The sequence below is a fragment of the Sceloporus occidentalis genome, unplaced genomic scaffold (genome assembly GCF_023333645.1).
Source record: "Sceloporus occidentalis isolate IW3139 unplaced genomic scaffold, rSceOcc1.0.p SCAF_45, whole genome shotgun sequence".
NCBI lineage: Eukaryota > Metazoa > Chordata > Lepidosauria > Squamata > Phrynosomatidae > Sceloporus > Sceloporus occidentalis.
In genome coordinates this window covers 6,595,745-6,614,647 of record NW_028317025.1, presented here as the reverse complement: position 1 = coordinate 6,614,647, position 18,903 = coordinate 6,595,745, and the positions used below count along the sequence as shown (strand labels likewise).

At 38.6% G+C, this 18,903-nt stretch overlaps 1 protein-coding gene across 1 annotated transcript in view; it reads right to left on the bottom strand.

Annotated features, from left to right (window-relative positions):
• Window positions 1-18,903, bottom strand: part of LOC149289524 (3',5'-cyclic-AMP phosphodiesterase 4C-like) — a 289,399-nt gene that overhangs the window by 9,167 nt on the left and 261,329 nt on the right. The window contains exons 6-12 of the mRNA XM_089490564.1: window positions 16,798-16,910; window positions 10,484-10,577; window positions 7,346-7,518; window positions 6,961-7,059; window positions 5,948-6,112; window positions 1,054-1,153; window positions 200-354 (exon numbers count right to left, since the gene is read on the bottom strand). Of these exons, the coding sequence (XP_089346690.1) occupies window positions 200-354; window positions 1,054-1,153; window positions 5,948-6,112; window positions 6,961-7,059; window positions 7,346-7,518; window positions 10,484-10,577; window positions 16,798-16,910 (899 nt within the window). The remainder of the gene's footprint in view (window positions 1-199; window positions 355-1,053; window positions 1,154-5,947; window positions 6,113-6,960; window positions 7,060-7,345; window positions 7,519-10,483; window positions 10,578-16,797; window positions 16,911-18,903) is intronic.

Sequence of the window (18,903 nt, the reverse complement as noted above, 5' to 3'; positions counted from 1 at the left end):
TGGTAAGAATTTGATGCCAGATGAGAACCAGTCAGCTCATCTAGTATACTCATTTTTCCTGTAAGACTCACATCTTAATTGGCCTTTGATCTTTCTTACCACGCATGTTTACATTCCCTTAGTGTTTTAGCCTTGACTGACTATGAGCTCTTGTTCTAACACCCCCACTTTATGTATTTAACAGTTTCTAGATGCTCACCATGTCAATGACCATCTTCCGTAATGTCTGTCGCTGCTTCTTTGTCAGGTTCTGGAATATATCGCAGTTCTCCTCTTGTAGTAGTTTAAAACCTACTGCCAGGTGGTGATTTTCTAAGACTGAGGCATCATTGTACATCAGCGCCAGCTCGGAATCTGCAGGATTATACAACATGTCTTGTGCCCTTTGCTCTGATATTTCTCAAAATACTTCACATACAAAACATACAACTTCCAGCCAGAAACACAAGACACTCTCTGCCAGACCAACTAGTGTTTCAGTTGAGAAAAGGGAACAAGTTAAAAAAACAAAACAAAAAAAACAAACAAAAAAAAACACCGTGAAATTGATGGTAGGGGACAAACATGGTCTGCAGCAGGGCTGGGAAATAATGTGGTCACGCAAAGAGATGTAAAAATACGCTGTTAATCGTGATGATCAAAACGTGTGGTATAATTCAGAATTCAAGAAGGGTGGTAGGAATGTTAAACGACAACACTGTGGATCAGTAGTGGTTAGATGAAGGTTTCATAAGTGAATATGATGGCGAGCAACATGCTAAAAAATGCAAAGAAGGCACCAGTACAGACTGTACAGTTGTTTGGCATATGGATGCCCACTCTGAAGCCACTTTTAGCCCCAGCCTGTCTCCTCACTCTATGGTGTAGTCTGGACATGGAGGCAGGGCCTTAGGACCTAGTTTCACTGCAGCATCCTTAATGAAGCGCCAAGCTCTGACACACAATAAAACAAGCAGGAGCAGAAAAAAACAGCATACGCCAATGCCACTGAGTCTGTCTCTGTCACCAATACTCACAGGAAGATGCTACCACATACAAGAACCTGCTACTCACTAGTATTAATCAGGAACTGGTTAGACACTCCTGGGTGGTCTACATCATGAATTGCGCTGGCAAAAATAGCAGCCATGATTTCCAGATCTGTGAACACAGCCTGTAGGAGAGAAATATATTGTGATAAACACCACCAATATTTTATGGCAAGGAGAAAATAAAATGTCACCATGTGCTCTTCAAATGAAAAGCCACAACTGTACTCCCTCCTCCAAGGAGTATGTTGCTTATCAGAAGATGGAAGTGCATATGCATATAGTGTATGTATGTATGTATGTATTTATTTTATACCCACACACATGCTCCTAGCAATATTTTAAAGATGCACAGTTCTTTGAAAGATTTGTGCCTGTAGTGGATGTTATTAGCTCTTCAACGAAAACTTAATTGATAAAAAGGACCACGAGCAAAGACATTTTTTTGATGCTTTTCTCATCTCAAAAAAAAATGTAAGAAAAAAAAATCAATACCCTGGTTTAAAAAGGTAATCACTAGTCTTGTGCATTTGGATTTGTACAAACTTAAAATTCACCAATTTTGTCAATTTGTACGTTCGATTGAAGGAATGGGGGAGATGCTCTGTCTTGTTGCAGAACTACAACATGCCAGAATAACGCACACGTATGTGTGGAAATGGAAGCGTTTCTACACTTCTCTTTCTCCACAGGTCCATCTGCATTATTCTGGCCTAGAGTAGTACTTTCGCAAGAGGGTGAAGCCATGGTGCTGAGGCTATGCCCTGTTCCAGAAGAGGCCATGATAACACAGGGGAGAAGAAGAGCAAGAAGCAGAGAAGAGCAAGAGGAACATGAAGAGGAGCTGCAAAGAAACAACAGGGATTATTGTCCACTTTTGGCACATCAGACCACATAACATTATTCTGGAACTCTTGGGGAGCAACCAGTGTGTTTTAGCTAATGCTATATGGGGATTGTTTATCTAGCAGCAAGTAAATGTTCTTGCTTACATTGATGCGACAATAATGTATATAAATTGGGTTGGATTATGAAAAGGATTTGTATTTGTCTACGAGCCACAACTCCAATTACGTATCTTCTATTTTTTCCAATTGCCTTGTATGGTTTGGGATAGCTGTGAGGCCTGCATTATAATTACTGTATTACACTAAAGGAACAGGACCCTTATGGAGTCTAAATCAGATATGTCAGACCAATGTAAAGCTACATCTAATAATTTTGTAAAGTAAAATGCCAAATGTTTAGCTATAACTTCCTTTTCAAAGTTCATATAATGGGATACTTACTACATTAAAGATGTAATACACAGACTATTAAAACACATAGGAATGAATCTTGCAGTGAGAATATTGTGAGTGAAAATGCTTGAGGGAATATATGCAAGTGACATGCATTTAAGTATGTGTACAAGGAAATTGACACCAATTTAATATAACCAAGGTAATATAACCTGCAGTAACCATTTTAGTTGACCAAAAGTTTTCTTCTTGTTGTTTCATTTATAGAAATGAAAATCAGGAGAGCACTGAAACCAGCAGAGTACAACTCAAAAGTAATAAAAATACAGATGCATGTTCAAATGGTTCACCTGATATGTTCAAACCAAACCATGTTCGAGCCATTACAGTACAAGAGAGAGCACAGGCATGTTTCAAGTTCCATGAAGCCTCATCAAGGTAGTGCACGCTTTGCAAAGATTTTTAGCCTTCTGCCACCTCTAAACAGAAGTGCAGAAACTTAAACCTGTTCAATAGTGTTTCTTGGTTAACAATTTTATAACCATTTTCATTCACCTTATGTAAATATATAATAGGGTTCAAAAGTGTGTTTCCAACATCACCAACTGGATTTTTTTTTTATTTATTTTTTTTTAATTGAAGGAGGGAATGCAATGTCACATATTACCGTATTTGCTCGATTATAAGACGAGGTTTACCCCTCGTCTTATAATCGGGGTCGTCTTATAATCAGACCTCAAATAGGTCTGACTATGAGACGACTAAGATCCAGATCCCCCGCAGCTGCAGGGGACCTGGATCCTCCTGTCACCCCTCCCTCCCCGCCCCACTTACCGGTGGATCTGAGTCCCCGGTGTGCAGCCGGGGCAGTGTGTAGATGTCTACGAGATTCGCATAGACAACTTCCGCTGCAGCCGGAAGGAGGTGTAGCTAGCAGCGGGGGTTGTCTGCGTCCATCGCGCAGCCCTTCCCCGGCTGTCAGAGATCAGAGTTCCCCGCACCGGTGCTGGGAATTCTCTCCGACAGTCGGGGAAGGTCTGCGCGATGGACGCAGACAACCCCCGCTGCTAGCCACACCTCCTTCCAGCTGCAGCGTAAGTTGTCTACGCGAAACGCGTAGAGCTCTACACGCTGCCCCAGCTGCATGACAGGGGAGTCAGAAGCACCGGTAAGTTTGGGGGGGCATAAGGCATTTCTGGAGGCAGAGTGTTCTATGAATTGCCTTTTAACCCCCTTAATGCCACTCTGCCTCCAGAAATGCCTTTTTAACTCTATACGCCACTCTGCCTCCTGAAATGCCTTAAACCTCCCTATATGCCACTCTGCCCCATAATATGCCTTTTAACCCCCTTATTGCCAGAGTGGCATATAAGGGTATAAGGCATTTCTTTAGGCAGAGTGGCACATAGGGGGTCAAAAGGCATATCATGGTGCACAGTGGCATATAGAGGGTTAAAAGGCATATCATGGGGCACAGTGGCATATAGGGGGAATAAGGCATTTCTGGGGCAGATGTGCATAACTCGGGGGGGCAGGTTGGAAAATAGAAGGAAATAAAACCAAAATATTTTCTCAATCATAGCTTTTATTAAAAAAATAGTTCACATGAATTAACATTTACTGGTAAAACTTTTTTCCTATAGGGTCGTCTTATATTAAGGCTTTTTCCTTTTTCCTAAATTAATAGTCAGATTTGGGGGGTCGTCTTATAATCAGGGTCATCTTATAATCGAGCAAATACGGTAATTTGTGTTGGCAACAGACTGCAAAACTGAACAATGTGTACAAAATTATATTGTATACACTCTTGCAAGATTAAACAGTGTGCAATCATATTCATCAGTATATAGCGTTGCCATTTGTTATCAGTAATGCATTGATGTGTATGCATGGTTGTATATTTGAGATACAACTATTCAAAATGCATACCACATTCACCGGAGTATAGAATATAACTCATGTAATGTCCAGCCCGGCCTTAAATTGTAGGTCTGAATATATTTATATAATTTGTCTTCTCAGCACTGCTTGGGGGTAAATCCATTTTGCCAGAATAGCACACAGCAGTAAGCACAATCAAAAAGAATCTATGTCTTGCAGGTATTGCATGATCTGTGTCCTGGATTATACCAAACAGAGCCCAGGCTACTGTAAATTGACTGCTGTTGGGTAAATAAAATAAAAAACTGTATGGATATGGATCAGGAAGCAGGATCAGAGGCAGTGATGCAAGTCTGCACCCTTAGACTTACATTTTGGGCAGTTAGAGTGAGTCTCATACCCAACAGCAAGCCGAAGTCATGTATACCCTATGTAAGATTCTTTGAAACATCTCACTATATGAGCTGGACACTACATTTTTTAAACAACTGGGAGTTTAGAGGCCCAAAGTACCAAAACTTTTCTATGTGTTTCTAAGTTTAACAATGATCATATTAATGCATAGGTCCCCTGGACCTGCCACCCTAGGCCTAGTCGGCTAAGGCCAGGACATGTCACTGGCTATACTCGATAATTCAAATGTTAAAGATACATTGTATGCAAACTAATATATATATATATATAAAAAAAATAAAAAAAATAAAAATAAAAAAAAGGTGAATAGTAATGTTTAACTTTTGCCTTGTCCACAACAACGATATAGTATGTCACACACATTAATATATATTTTAAAAAAAAACACAACACTAACAAACTATTACGTAACCATGTTGCACATCAAAGATGAACTAGTATACCGAGAGAGGGTAGCATAAATAGAACACCAACACATTTGAAGCCACCAATAATGTTAAAATAAATAAATAATAATAAAAAAAAAATAAGACGCCAGCTGTAGAACACCCCGAGAGTATAACACAGATAGATTCATGTCAAGAATGTATGCAAATTGTATAGTTAATCCATAATAAGCCACATTGATAGAATTAGTTTTCAGTGATCAAAGCTGCCACCCTTTTAGCTACCTGTAAACATCAGTGTATCCGTCAATGTACGTCTGCAGGTAAGTGTACCTTATTGTTTGCTCAAGTACAAGCTTGGCTTTTATAGTCCAACAAATTATGCACAAATCACAATGTGATGGTCCAAATTTGATTAATAAAAATAACAGAATTTATTTTTCTCTATTTTTTTTCAAGATAGCTGGGATCCAAAAATTTTCCCATATGCCACTCTGTTTATACAAGTATAGAATTTCTGGAAAACATGCAGGCACAGGACTATACTAACCTATAATATTAAGAAACACTCATTATTTAAGACTCAGCTGTTAAATGAAAACGCATTACGAAGGAAAAGCACTTTGATTTGCAATGTGCCTTGTAAAGTTATGACTGTAAAGTATCATTTACTTTATGAATGTGGAACCTACAGTAAAGGTTCCCTTCATTATGAATAAGACGTATTAAGCTACTCATCAAGGAATTATTAATGCTGGGGGTGCAAAAAGATGAGGGGTTATTTGAGGAGAAGAAGAAAGGTATCAATAACTGGAAGGCCCCTCTGCGCGCAAGCATTGTATCTTCAATTCAAATCTTTTGTAGTCCACACTGTAATAAGTATTAATGAGTGACGTCTTTAAGCTTTACCTATAGAACATTGTATATTATTTTTCATAAAAAGGTATACTATTCTGGATACAATATATGCAGAATATAATAGCCCATTTGATCTTACCTCTAAAGCTGGGGTGGAAAGCAGTACATGCGTTGACTGTGCCACATCTGCTGCATGGATGTTGTTATGGTAAGCCACATCTGCATGGTAGTGGTCTTCCAAAGTCATCATATAGGTAATGAACGTGTCGACAGGAATTTGGAAAGTTTTCAGGAGGTCTCTTTCCTGGAGGGTAAATCACACACTGAATATTTAGTATGCATGAGGATGCACAGAACACATATAACACAAGGTACAGCGATATTGTAGATTTGTATAAGCATGCAGGCATATCTTCCTTTTCCTATATTTTCCGAAGATGACACTTGTCATTTTTCTTCTACCTCGGCTTCCGTACTCCCTAATCACTACGTGCTGGCTATTGATGCAGAACGCAGGGATGACGTCATATCTCGGCGCTCTGCATCAATTGCAGGCGCGTAGTGATGGGGGAGCAGTAAAGCAGAGGTCTGAAATGACAGACCTCATGCTCCCACAACTGGATGGAAGATAGAAGATGAGAAAGGTAAGAGATGTGTGTGTGGTGAGGGCAGTGTATAAATGTGTATGTATGGACAGGCCTATGTTAGTATGTGTAGATATATATATATATATATACACACACACATATACATACATACGTACGTACGTGTGTGTGTGTGTATGTTTGTAAGCTGGTGTGTACATGTATATGTGTGTAAAGGAAGGGGTGTGTGAGGGCAGTGTAGGTCTATACATGTGTGTGTGGACAGGCATATGTTAGGGAGAGCTGACCCACCCAATCCAAGCAGGCTTTGTGTACAACCAGCCAATCACCGGTAAGGTACATCGCTTGCCGTGATTGGCTGGTTGTTGTATACTGGGTAGAGGGGTAGTCTTATACGGCGAGAATAGCCAAACTCTATATTTTAACTGGAAAAGTTGGGGGTCGTCTTATACGCCGGAATATACGGTAAATGTTTTGAAAACTAAATGTTCAGTCTATGTCCAACAGCACCTTTAATGCAGAGTGAGCAAACGGAGTAAAGTCTTACCTGGAAGATTGAGTACATGATGACTGTCAATGGTCTGTTCACAGAATATTCAGCTATCTTAAATATATCCAAACCCCATTTATTAGCATCTTCTATTTCCTGCAACATGAAAGTGAAAATAAATCTAACATTAGTATATTGCATAACGCATCAGCTTGCAGAATAATGGCTGAACAAAGAAGGCTACAAATTGGGCCATTAAAGGAAGACATCACATAATCTACAAGAACATTTTACATTCTGTACTTTCAGAAACTTTGGCTTTTTAAGCACAATAAAATTATTTTTGTAATTACACACTTTTTTTCTTTCAAGACACTACTTTTCCATCTTTTGTTAGATGGATTCTATAGCTTTAATCTATTTAATGGACAGCTGTACAGACCTTTGCTAGAAGTGCCTCCTGCTCGGTCTTTACTCCAAAGCGCGGTATACTGGAGGTGCTAAAGCTTGAACTGTGTGTCAGCTTCTTGACACCACTGATCTGGGACATTGGCCTCTTCTTCTTTTCCTTGTCTTTTGAGGTCTGGGAGGGTATGTCCACTTCATGCTGTTTGTCTGGTAGAAGCAGATAACTTTATTTGAGTAAGCTGCAATGTGTTTACGCATTCAAGCATAGGAGGGAGCTTAAAAAAGTAGTGATGTGGTGGGTTTTTTTTCACTTGTTCCCCAGCACTGTCATGTTTTTTTTTTACATTAAATAATGTTTTAAGCCTTCTTGTGCCCTCTTTACCTCCTAAGCACTTGTATGATATATAGTTATAAATGTGAATTTAAAAAAGGACACTAACAATTTGCAGTTAACAGGAAACTTACCAAAAAAAATGTAGGGAGTTAAAAATGGTTTATTGTAGAGTGAGGTTCCTGACTATGGGAACTGCAATGCAATGCCATTAGCAACAGAACATTGCGTTTCAAGTTTCATTATAGCAAGGATATCCAGCTATTCTTGGATAACAACTCTTACCAAGCTCTAGTTTTAAGCTGGTTGTGTGCTATATTAAGGAATGTAGGGTATGGCCAGGTATAATACACCTCTTCTAGTTGATGGAACATATTTAGATAATTCCACCTCTAGTAAAGGCATTGTGTAAAGTATGAATATTTTTAAAATCACATTGGGGTGCATTTTAAAATATAGTGTGAGCTACACAAAATAAAGCGATAGCAACAGCAAAATAGCGTTCAAAGTACTTATGGAATAATATTAAATGAGCAATCTTCTGTCCAGATTCAAAGACAATCTTCCATGGTATACATTTTGACTTAAAAAAAAAAAATAAAGAAATCATAACATAGCACAGGCTGTATATAAACATTTCTCAGAAAACCCCACTCACATGGAATAGAGCATACCATGTTTATATATAACATTCATCAAGGGTTAATGGTAAAGCTTGTTGGTGAAAGACTCTCAACACATCCAGTAAAAGGGTATTTATTTATTCCTCCTAAACAATAATATTTTAACTCCTTACCTATCAATGACTGCCAGGCATGTCATGGCATTAAATAAGCCTAGTTCAATACAAGTACTGCGTTGAACCATGCAAGTCAATGGAACCCAGCTTTCTAATCACAATGTGATTAAATTGGGAAAAAGGAAAAAGCTTAAAAAAACCCCCCCAAAAAACAGTTTGGTAACATTTGAAAATAATTATGCAGTAATGTCACCATCAGGGGAACCATCCAGTTCCAACAAAATTTAAGAAAAATAAAAATTAAAAAGTTAATTTTTATGAGGAAGTGCTAATGTTAGCAGGGAAAAAAATCTTCCCTGACATGGAAAGAGTAAAAATACTAACATTTCAAATAACTATTGGTTTTAAAATGGTTTTATATGGTTTTAATGGGGGTAAAATGAATTGGCTGGGTTCAAAGATGTGCAAAATAGGACATGGCGACAGGATTACTTGTACTTATTGCCCTATAACTTCCAAAAAAAGATAAAAAAACCAAAACCTAAAACATTTAGTATTTCTAAACTCAGGACAAACAGTAGAATCTATTTAGCCGTTTTTGTTCATTAGCCTTTATAGATGAGTAAAAAAATAAAAGAATAAAAGCGAGAAAGGGTGCTTTATTTCAATCTTCAATATTCCTGAAGCTTCAATAGTTCAATATTATTATAGGAAATTAGATGGTATGATTAAAAATGCTATCTAAAGAAAGGCCTTCTTGTTCTGAAAAAAATTACGTGACTTCTGTGGATACACTAAAGGAGAGAAAAGATAATTAAGGCTGAACACGAACACCACAAACATGTTAAAAACAGCCTTGGTCAAGAAGGGTACAAAAAGAAAGAAAACAGCCCAGGTCCTTAACGGGTTAAATTTTTATGCTTACAAAACAAAGTGGTGAGCACACTTCTTGAGACTCACATATACAGCTTAAGAACAAAAATGATCTATCTGTCCCGTCAGCACTGACTGGTTAGCACTTTAAGAAACCCTGATTAACAGGCAAAACGCGTCAATGGTTGCTACGCTTACGTACCCAGTAAGTTGAGGATACACGGAATAGCTTGCTGCGTATGAGCCTTTCATGGGACGTTTGAGCGGGAAATTAGAAGGGAGAGATTCTCAAGCTGTATGTGACTCCCGAGAGGAATAAATACGGTAATTACCCTTTTATTTGTTGTGTTCAGAGTTTTATACCAGCAAGCTTTACCATTAACCCTTGAAGAATGAAATAGATAAAACATGGTATGCTCTGTTCCGCGTCAGTGAGAATCGTTGGGTTTTATGAGAAATTTATATATACTGGTTGCGCTATGTTATGACATTTTCTTTTTTTTATTTCAATTTATATACCATGAGTTTTAAAGATTTCTCCTGATCCTGATTTTATTTATTGTTTGTTTATACTTATTATCTGAATTTAACAGGAAAAAAGGTTGATCTCTGTTTTAGGGTTATTTAGCGCACACTCACTATACTGTGTTTTTTTTTTGCTTCTTTTTTGTTTCAATATATCTGAGAAAGCCTAACTTTTTATTTTATTTTACAGAATTCTATTGGGAACATACTATAATGAACCCCAAGATTAGAACCAGGTTTTCTGTTGATTACAAAATTGCCATTTTCTATAGCTATATATATACGGGGTGCATTAGACTACCACTAGCAAGCAATACGTAATACAGATCAAATAATGAAGATCACCTTGATTGAAAACAGACACCTACAAAGAATTCAGAGCATCTTAGAAGGTGTAAAACAGACCATGAATGTTAAGTCTACCTGCCCAAAAAAAAACTATAATCTGAAGTGCCCAGCTACTCGTGCTTAACTCACATTATACAAGGTCAATAATAATCTGCAGTAAAAGAAAGACACAGCTTGCTGATAAATAATGGAGTCTTTTGGGATAAACAGTAGATATGTATCTAAATACATCTCTTTAGGATGGGCCGTGTATTTTAAAGCGGTCATACATCACATGGAATGCCCAGGAGCCACTTTGAACAACACCTTGTAGTAGGGAGATTCACTTTGTATACAGTAATAAACAGTGTACTCACCTAAGAAGGTACTGGCTATGTATTCTGACACCTGGTTTCCAGAACGACTTGTTTCAGACAAGTGTGTCAGTTCTCTATTCAACATCCTTTTAAACTAAAGCAAACGAGAGGAAATGTAGATTAGCATTGTGAATTTCAAAATACTGGCAGCGCATACCCCAGTCCCGTTTACATGAAGAGCGGCCTCACTCTGTACCAAACCAAGCAAAATCACCAATCGGATTGGACAGGCATGGCGGTGTTTGTCTAAAGGTGCTATTCCACCATTAATGGAATCAATCCATACCAGAACCGGCAAAGCATTTTTCCCTCCGAAAGTTTAACCGCTTAAAAACAAGACTGTCAAAACAGCCCTTTGTGCATAATTTGTTTTTAGTGGACTTCCTTTTGTGATGGCTATCCAAGCAGGTGTAAAAACGCAACAGCAACATATCGATCACTCACATACTTCAACCATAAAGATACTTTATTAGTCATGTTCCTTCAGCAATAAGAACTAAGATAATTATTATCCAGATGTTTGGGATCACTATTCTACCACACCCTTATATTAAACTTCCTCACATCTGCAGAGCCATGAATTAGCATGTCAGATCTATGCAGGTAAAAGTAACCTGCACTGTTGCCTTTATTTTAACTCTTTCAACCAATACAACCTCTGGATCCACATGGGTTAAACAATAAGATTACACTGATTTTGTATGAATATGGTATCAACCTGCCCCGGATATTAAGACAGCCCAGTGCTTTACTCATTTAGCAGACGAGGTCCATCTGCTGTCATTACCGTTTGCAATGTAAGTAACTGTATAAAGGTTAAGATCTTGATTAAGAAAATGATTACATTCATCTTTGTCACCCTGCATGATGCACTCCCTCCTTCACCTCATCCTTGCCTCTCCCTTGTCCTTTTAGCTCTCCCTCCCCTCTGAATACACACCGCTCACCTTAGCCCATAGGGAACAGCCCATGCTCCTGCACCCAGTAGGGGTGCTAGGGCTTCCCCCACAAACAGCATCGGCTTCGCACTCCCTTGGGTGCCCAAGGAGGTGCCGGGGCAGGCCCGGGGGACATGCCGTAGACCGGGAATCCCTGCACCGCTACCCCAACAACAACACACCGCACAGGATCAAGCAACCAATGGGAGCCTGAAAGTATAACCAATCAAGTAGAGGGAGGAGGACTGTACGTGAGGAGGTGCGACCAATCAAACTACGGGAAGCCAACCAATCGGCAAACTGCTGAAAGGCGCGGAGGGAGGATGGTGGCAAATAATTAAATAAATAAATAAATAAAGCAAAGCTGCAGTAAAGAAGAAGATGAGAAGAAACGAGCAATGCGGAAGGAGGCGGGTTCCGATAGGAAATAAAGGACCAATATGACAGCAAGGAGGTGGGTGAGCGATTTGGTTATAAGCCAACCAAAAGCAAGGTGGCGGTGTAGTGATGAGTAAAAGAGCGCTTGCATTCCATGGGCAGTGCATTGTACGTACTTACGTGTTACTGATAACATTAATCTTTTAATTCCTATACACTTGCAATCGAGCCACAATTATATTAACCCCTCAAGGTAAGGCTTTTGTGCCTGAGGACTAGCGTTGCTTCTGCATTTGACACTTAGTTTGGTTCGACTAAGGCTTCCCTCTCATTTAGTGTATTCACCCAAATTCTAAATTTCTATTTCGGACAAGTAGCATTTTCATAAAACTATATATAAGCTTGCGAGCAGGGCCCTGTTTACCTAATGTATTGGTTTGTCAATTATGGTTTTGTTATACCCTTTAAATGTATGTACTGTAAATGGTGGGCACTATATAAGTAAAAGCTAATTATATAATAATTGTAACTTATGAAAAAAATGTTTTAAAAAGTGAGCAAACATCGAATTTTACCCATTATAAATGGCACATTGCTTAAAAATAGAAAAACAAAATATATTTATTTAGTAGTCCTGGGTGAAGAAACACTGCACGTGCTTAGGAAATTGCCTAATTTTAGCAATTACAGGGAAAATAAGACGCAAATCATTCTAATATGCGGGGATTGGAGCCTTGAAAGAGTCAAAAACACACTAACGCACATATGTTTGAAAGTTGATAGCCCAAGATATTTAAATTTTTATGTGGCCATTTGTTTTCCATCTCCCCCCCCCCCCCAAAGATATTGCAGTATATTTCCCCTACAGGTTATCTGCATGTACAAAAAAAAAGCTCCTCCTCACCTGTTGTTTCTGTATGTCATCATGTCGTGTTATATACTGATGGTTATGTTCTGTCTACCCTTACGTTATCTGTGGAATCTGATGGCACTATATAAAACAATAAATATTACTAATTAAAATCTCCTGCAATGTCCTTTGTGCATAGGTGCATCATCGGGGCCGGCCCTGGTATGGAGCAGAGTGGGGCAATTGCCCCAGACAGCACTTTTGAAGAGGTGGCCCTTTGCTGTCCCAAGAAATCCTTTCTAGGGTGACCACACGTCCCGGATTGCCCGCAACAGTCCCGCAATGGGACTTCAAGTCCCGAGTGCCGGGAAGATGGCACAGGCAGGGTGTTTCTGTGACAAAGATGGCACAGGCCGGGCTCTTTGGTGGCAAAGTTGACTCATGCTGGGCTGTTTGGGGACAAAGATGGCAGGTCCTATGTGTGTTATCCGGGTGCATGTCAGATTCTATGTGGGCAGTGTGGACGCCAGGGCTGGCTTTTTGGTGTGCAACCTGTGATCTATGTCTGTGATCTGTGCTCTCGCATGGCAGCATGAGTTTCCCAGAGAGCGCGGTGACGTCCTCCAGTGAATCCTGGAGCTGACACCAATTACAGCGGTGGGCAGCAGTGACACTGTGACAGATATTTGATCCGTGATCCCCGTGGGTGAGCTCTCACTCTTTGAAAAAAATATTATTATATTATTTTATTGAGTTGGGTTAATTCCAGGCTGAGTGTGGACATAATAATGTTATATTTCACCTCTCTTTTCACCCCGTGGCACTTTTTTGCATTTTTTTTTCTTTTTCAGGGGCGGAGGGGGCAGCATTTCACGCTTCGCCCAGGCAGCACAACGTCTTGGGCCGGCCCTGTGCATCATGTTTTTCGGAGTAAAATTTTGGGACATTTAAGTATTCAAACTTCCACAACACTACAAATTATTTATTTTGTAAACTAGTCAATCAGGGGAATCTAGCTAGGGGTATATTGGTATATCTGATGCAGATTTTTCATATACACTTTGCAATTGCTCCGAGTACAACAGCATCCCACATGCAAAAGGGACACAAAAACCCACTATCTGAACACATTCTTAGGAATTTATCTAGTCTTAGTAATTATAGGGTAAATATAATGTGCATTATTCTAATATGCTAGGATTGGAGCTTTTTAGGCAGCTTCATGTTGGCCATTTTATGCAGCTCTGTTTTAGCTTAGTCTACCAAATAAACACCCCAACTCTAAATCATACCAACTGTGGTAAACAACACAATGTCTGAGTCCCAGTCGGACACTCTAAATAATGAAAGTCTATGGAGAAACAAACTTCATTTCATCGCCAGTCAAATATCGCTTGACTGACGACAATGGCAGCATCCAGGTCGGCAGATAGAGGAAGTTTTTAAAAAAAAAAAAAGATGAGACAAAACTAACTTATGTTACAGCTCTATTTTTATGCCCATAACGGCAAATATATATTTTTTGTTTCATATTACATATGAAAAAAACTTAACACAATATGTTCCTCAAAAAAAAAAAAAAAAGTTTTGTTCCAGAAAACTACCTGAATTATATTTAGCAACTTATCTGCTTCATATACTTCAATACTGCAATATTGATCCTCTCTCTTGATGTGTATTCAATTTTGCTAAAACCACAGCATAATAAACGGAGGGTGCCTAAAGGTGATTTTCTTTTTCTTCTTTTTTTTTTGTATTGATGCAGCGGCCAGGAGTAGAATGGAAGTAAGGACAATGGTAACTTGTATATGGCTAGGTTTCCACTTGGGTTTTTGTCCTGCATTATTTTCTTGAGTTTTTTCTGGCGTTTTAGCCTTTCTGTGGAAATTACTTTTTTGACCTTAGGCAGTTTTTCCAGCCTTTACACGTTAGAATTGTCACCCAGCTAAAAGGGATTAGGATAAATGGCAAGTATCTGCCCCCTCCTGATGTCATTTCCTTGGTAGAGTTCTACTTAAACGCGCCCCTTTTGTCTCTTTTCTGTGGTTTGTAAGGCATGCTTTATTCCGAATGTCTGCTCCTCTAGGAAGATTGGCCCCAAATGATGGTGCAAATTGTTTGCTGTTGCTTTTGGCACGCAGGATCCAGTTGGGTATGTTTGTTTGTAATGGCATGTTTGTTCCAAATGGTGTAAAATTCAATATGAACTTTGTTTTGTGTGAAACTGTTTGTTTCCAGCCTATTTCTCGTAGGACACACAGATACTGGGTCCATCCTCTGCATTGTAACTGTGGCTTTTTCATGGCGTTTTTTTCTCTCCCATAGACTTCTATTGGAGAAAAACACCAAGATGTCCTTGCAAAAAACGCCAGTGTCAACATGCTGCGATTTTGAAAAACTGCCACAGAGCCCAAAAAAGCAGAAAAAACGCCAAAGAGGACTGAAAAAACGCCGAACAGAAAAACGCCAAGTGGATATGGCATTGTGCGATTTCCTATTGAAGAACAGCTAACATCTGGCCGCAGCGTTTTTCCACAAAAAAAACGCTGTGTGGCTGAATTGGCGTTATTATGGGCGTTTTTAGCAAAAAAAACCCAAGTGGAAACCTAGCCTAAATCTGATTTCTATTCTGGTGGCATACCCTGCATATTGTTCTGTTTCTAAAAGGAAAATGTACCCAGTGTATTATATACTTTCATCTGGACTACTTTGAAAAAACTTTCAGACACTAATAATAAAATATCTTAGTTTTCCTCATGATGTGGTGACGGTACAGGTGCATTAACTGATCTGCAAGATTAACTGGTTTAGACATGCTGCTACCTGATGACCCTGATTAGGCTGTTGATTGGGATTGGCAGACATTTCTTTCTTTTTTTTGTCCCTAAAGTTGTTGTCAAAGGGCTATCAACCTCACCACCACTACCACTCTTGTTTTAAGCCATATGCCAGCGACTATGAAAGCCTCTTCTATTTTGCCATACTGTCCCATAGGCCACAGCCTCAAAATAAAATAATATGAACACAGCAACAAAGGTGTAGGTAAGACCCTATGTTTAAGTTTACAAGCTCTCAGTTGTCATGCTGGTTGCCATATTTTTGGGACAACAGGGTGCTGCAAGGCTTCTGCCCTTGACCTCATAAATACCAGAGTGCATAAAAGGCTTGATGCCAAATCTGGAGCTTTTGAACAGAATGTCATTAAACCTTCATATACCCTTTAACTTCATCAGAAACAACTAGGTACTTCTCAAGATAATTATGACTAATTTGGAGGCATATACTCTAACATAATTATCGGTCTTCCTCGAGCAAGCACTTTTTTGTATTGTTTGTGTTTTATTATTACATTACATTATTATTATTTTTTTCTTTCAATGTTGAACATCATTACTAGGACACCAACATCGACGTTTTGCCACTGCACAAACATGACTGGCTCCTAGACATTGAGCAGCACATAAATCTGTGAACCTACCAAATGGTGGTAACCTAAGCTCATCAAATATCTACAGAGGCTACTAATTCTATTGACATGCAATGCCACAAGTGTGATGTTTGGCCACTGCACATATTATACACCTGAATTAGAGAAATCCTAAACTTTTGTCTGGCTGTAGAGTATTTACCAAAACAGGCATAAAACCTTTATTTTGTTTCAAGGAAGCTGACATATGTGGCAAAAGTTGTGACTATCAATTTCCCCTTTCGCCACCCCACCTCTACAAAGACAGCCTATTAACAACAATCAGCATTAGGAGGTATGGAGATTGTGTGAAAGGGAAGCTAAGATGTTTATCCTTTGGTATGAATATAAAGTTGGTTCCTAATACATACACACTGCTTACTTTACAAGTAAATAGCACTACAGATGTTTGGAGGAAGTGGTAGGCCCTCTTTTTACTAAACAAAATTAGAAAGTTTTGTTTATTTCATTATTTATTTTAATTGATTCTCAAATTGTTTTCAGGAGACATAAATCTGCTCATCAAATTATGAAAGTACTATAGTATGTGTTTCTTAAAAAGCCATGATGTGTATGATTCCATTATTAGGGAAAGTTTTCCTCAGTTGAATGCACTCATCGATATGACTCATAGTTTTGAATTACACAACAAAGCAAAATATTCAGAAACTAATGCACTTACCTTGTTTGAGGCCATCTCACTGACTGAGTGCCTGGTCTGTAGAGTCTCCAGCTGGTCCAGACACCAATCCAACTCTTCCAGAGTCTCGATGGCCAATTTCTGAACGGCATCCTCTATGAATGGAAGAGAAGGAGGCATTTAGACTGACTGAACTTGGCACCTTGTCACCTCCCAAAATCATGTCCAACTAGCCACAGTATGTCTCCACTCATCTGGTTACCAATATCAGGGTTGAGTTCACCAATGGTAATCTCCACTCCGCTTGAGAAGTCACAAAATTCCAGCTTTAAGAATGGCAATTCCCCATGTAGCATATGATGTGTCAAACACAATCTGTAGTTTTTCTTATCGGGATACCCTATATATTAATAGCCATGCTGTATAATAGCTATTTGGATTACAATGCATGTTGCTGGTGATGCTGATTTTTTTTTTTACAAAATGGTACATAATTGCCATATCCATTTCTTTTCTGAAGTCCCCATTTACTCCAGGGTACAACTAAAGGACATAGCAAAGGAATTGCACGCGCTTTTGCTACAGTCCCTAATAAGCTTCAAATTCAACAGAAAAAATGAAAGGAAAAAAAAATAAAGATTCTGATGCAAAAAAACAAAAAAAACCCAGGTGACATGCATCTTGAAAGCAGCATCGGTCTAGAGAGCATGCCACATTATTTTAATTTTGTTCCATTAACAGGTAGTAAAATACTTCAGCACGACAAGAGAGATAAGCATTAAGAAGACGGCCAGCTATATCCTAGGTATACGAGTGATAAAATAATCAGGAGAGAGAGAGGAATCAGCCATTGTCGTGTTTCCATGGTGACCAAACTGAACCAGGGTTACAAGCAGTATATGTGTCATCAGTCCAAACACCCCTTTTTGACATTGTAGAGCTAGCCTACAGATAAAGAAGGATGGAAGATGGTATCTGGATACAAGCTGATAGAACCTGATATAATGATTATAATTTTATATATACATATACTGGATTGAATAAATTATGAGTGTTTATGATAGAATAAGCCAATACTACATCCTGATATGGAAAACAAATGCTTTGCATATCACAATAAATCATGTGCCATGCTAGAAGGTATCCAGCCCAGGTTTTGGTGTAGGCAGCCTTATCAGGAACAGAAAAGGAAGAGTAAAAAGGCAGAGAGCACGTAAAGAGAAGACCAGGCCCTAAATTACCATGGCAACCAACCTGCAAACTCTCATCGTAGTCCACATTAACTCATTCAAAGCCTACAATGCTAACATAGATCTACTTGGGGTTTAAACTATTCACAATGCCACATTATAATGTATATATATATTAATATTTCAACAGAAAATAAAGCTTTTTGGTCATTGGGCTGAACATAATTACTGCTGGAAGGAGCTTTAATTCTGAAAGTATAATGTTTATTATATATTTTGATAGCATTAAAGTTTGTAGTGGTGTGCTAGGCATTATATAAGTGATATTTTTAACAGTTTTTCCTTTTTCTTTATGACCTGTTTTAACCCCTTCGTGACAAAGGCTGATTTTACTTTTTGTACCCTTCGTGACAATGGCCGTTTTAACATTTCTGCGCTGCTCGTGTTTAGTTGTAATTTTCTTCTTTCCCGTTTACTGAACCCACACACATTAGATATTGTTTTTTTCAGGACAAGAAGGGCTTTCTTTAGATGACATTGTTTTGATTGTATCATATTATTTACTATTAAAAAAAAGTATAAAATATGGTGAAAAATTTAGAAAAAAATGACTGTTTCTAACTTTTAGTTGAAAAATCTTTTACTCATCTATAAAAGGTAATGAAAAAACCTGCTAAATAGATTCTACTATTTGTCCTGAGTTTAGAAATACCCAATGTTTTTATGTTTTTTTGCTTTTTTCTACACATTATGGGGCAAAAAGTACAGGTAGCGTTTTGCTATTTCAAAGCCATTTTTTCCAAATCTGGTAATTCTTCCCCCATGTGCCATTTCAGGTATCTTTGAAACCGGCCAATGCAATTTACCCCATCAAGTCATATATTTTTGAAAACTAGACAGCCCAGGGTATTCCAAATGCTAGTATTTTAACCCTTTCCAAGCACTAATTCTACCATCA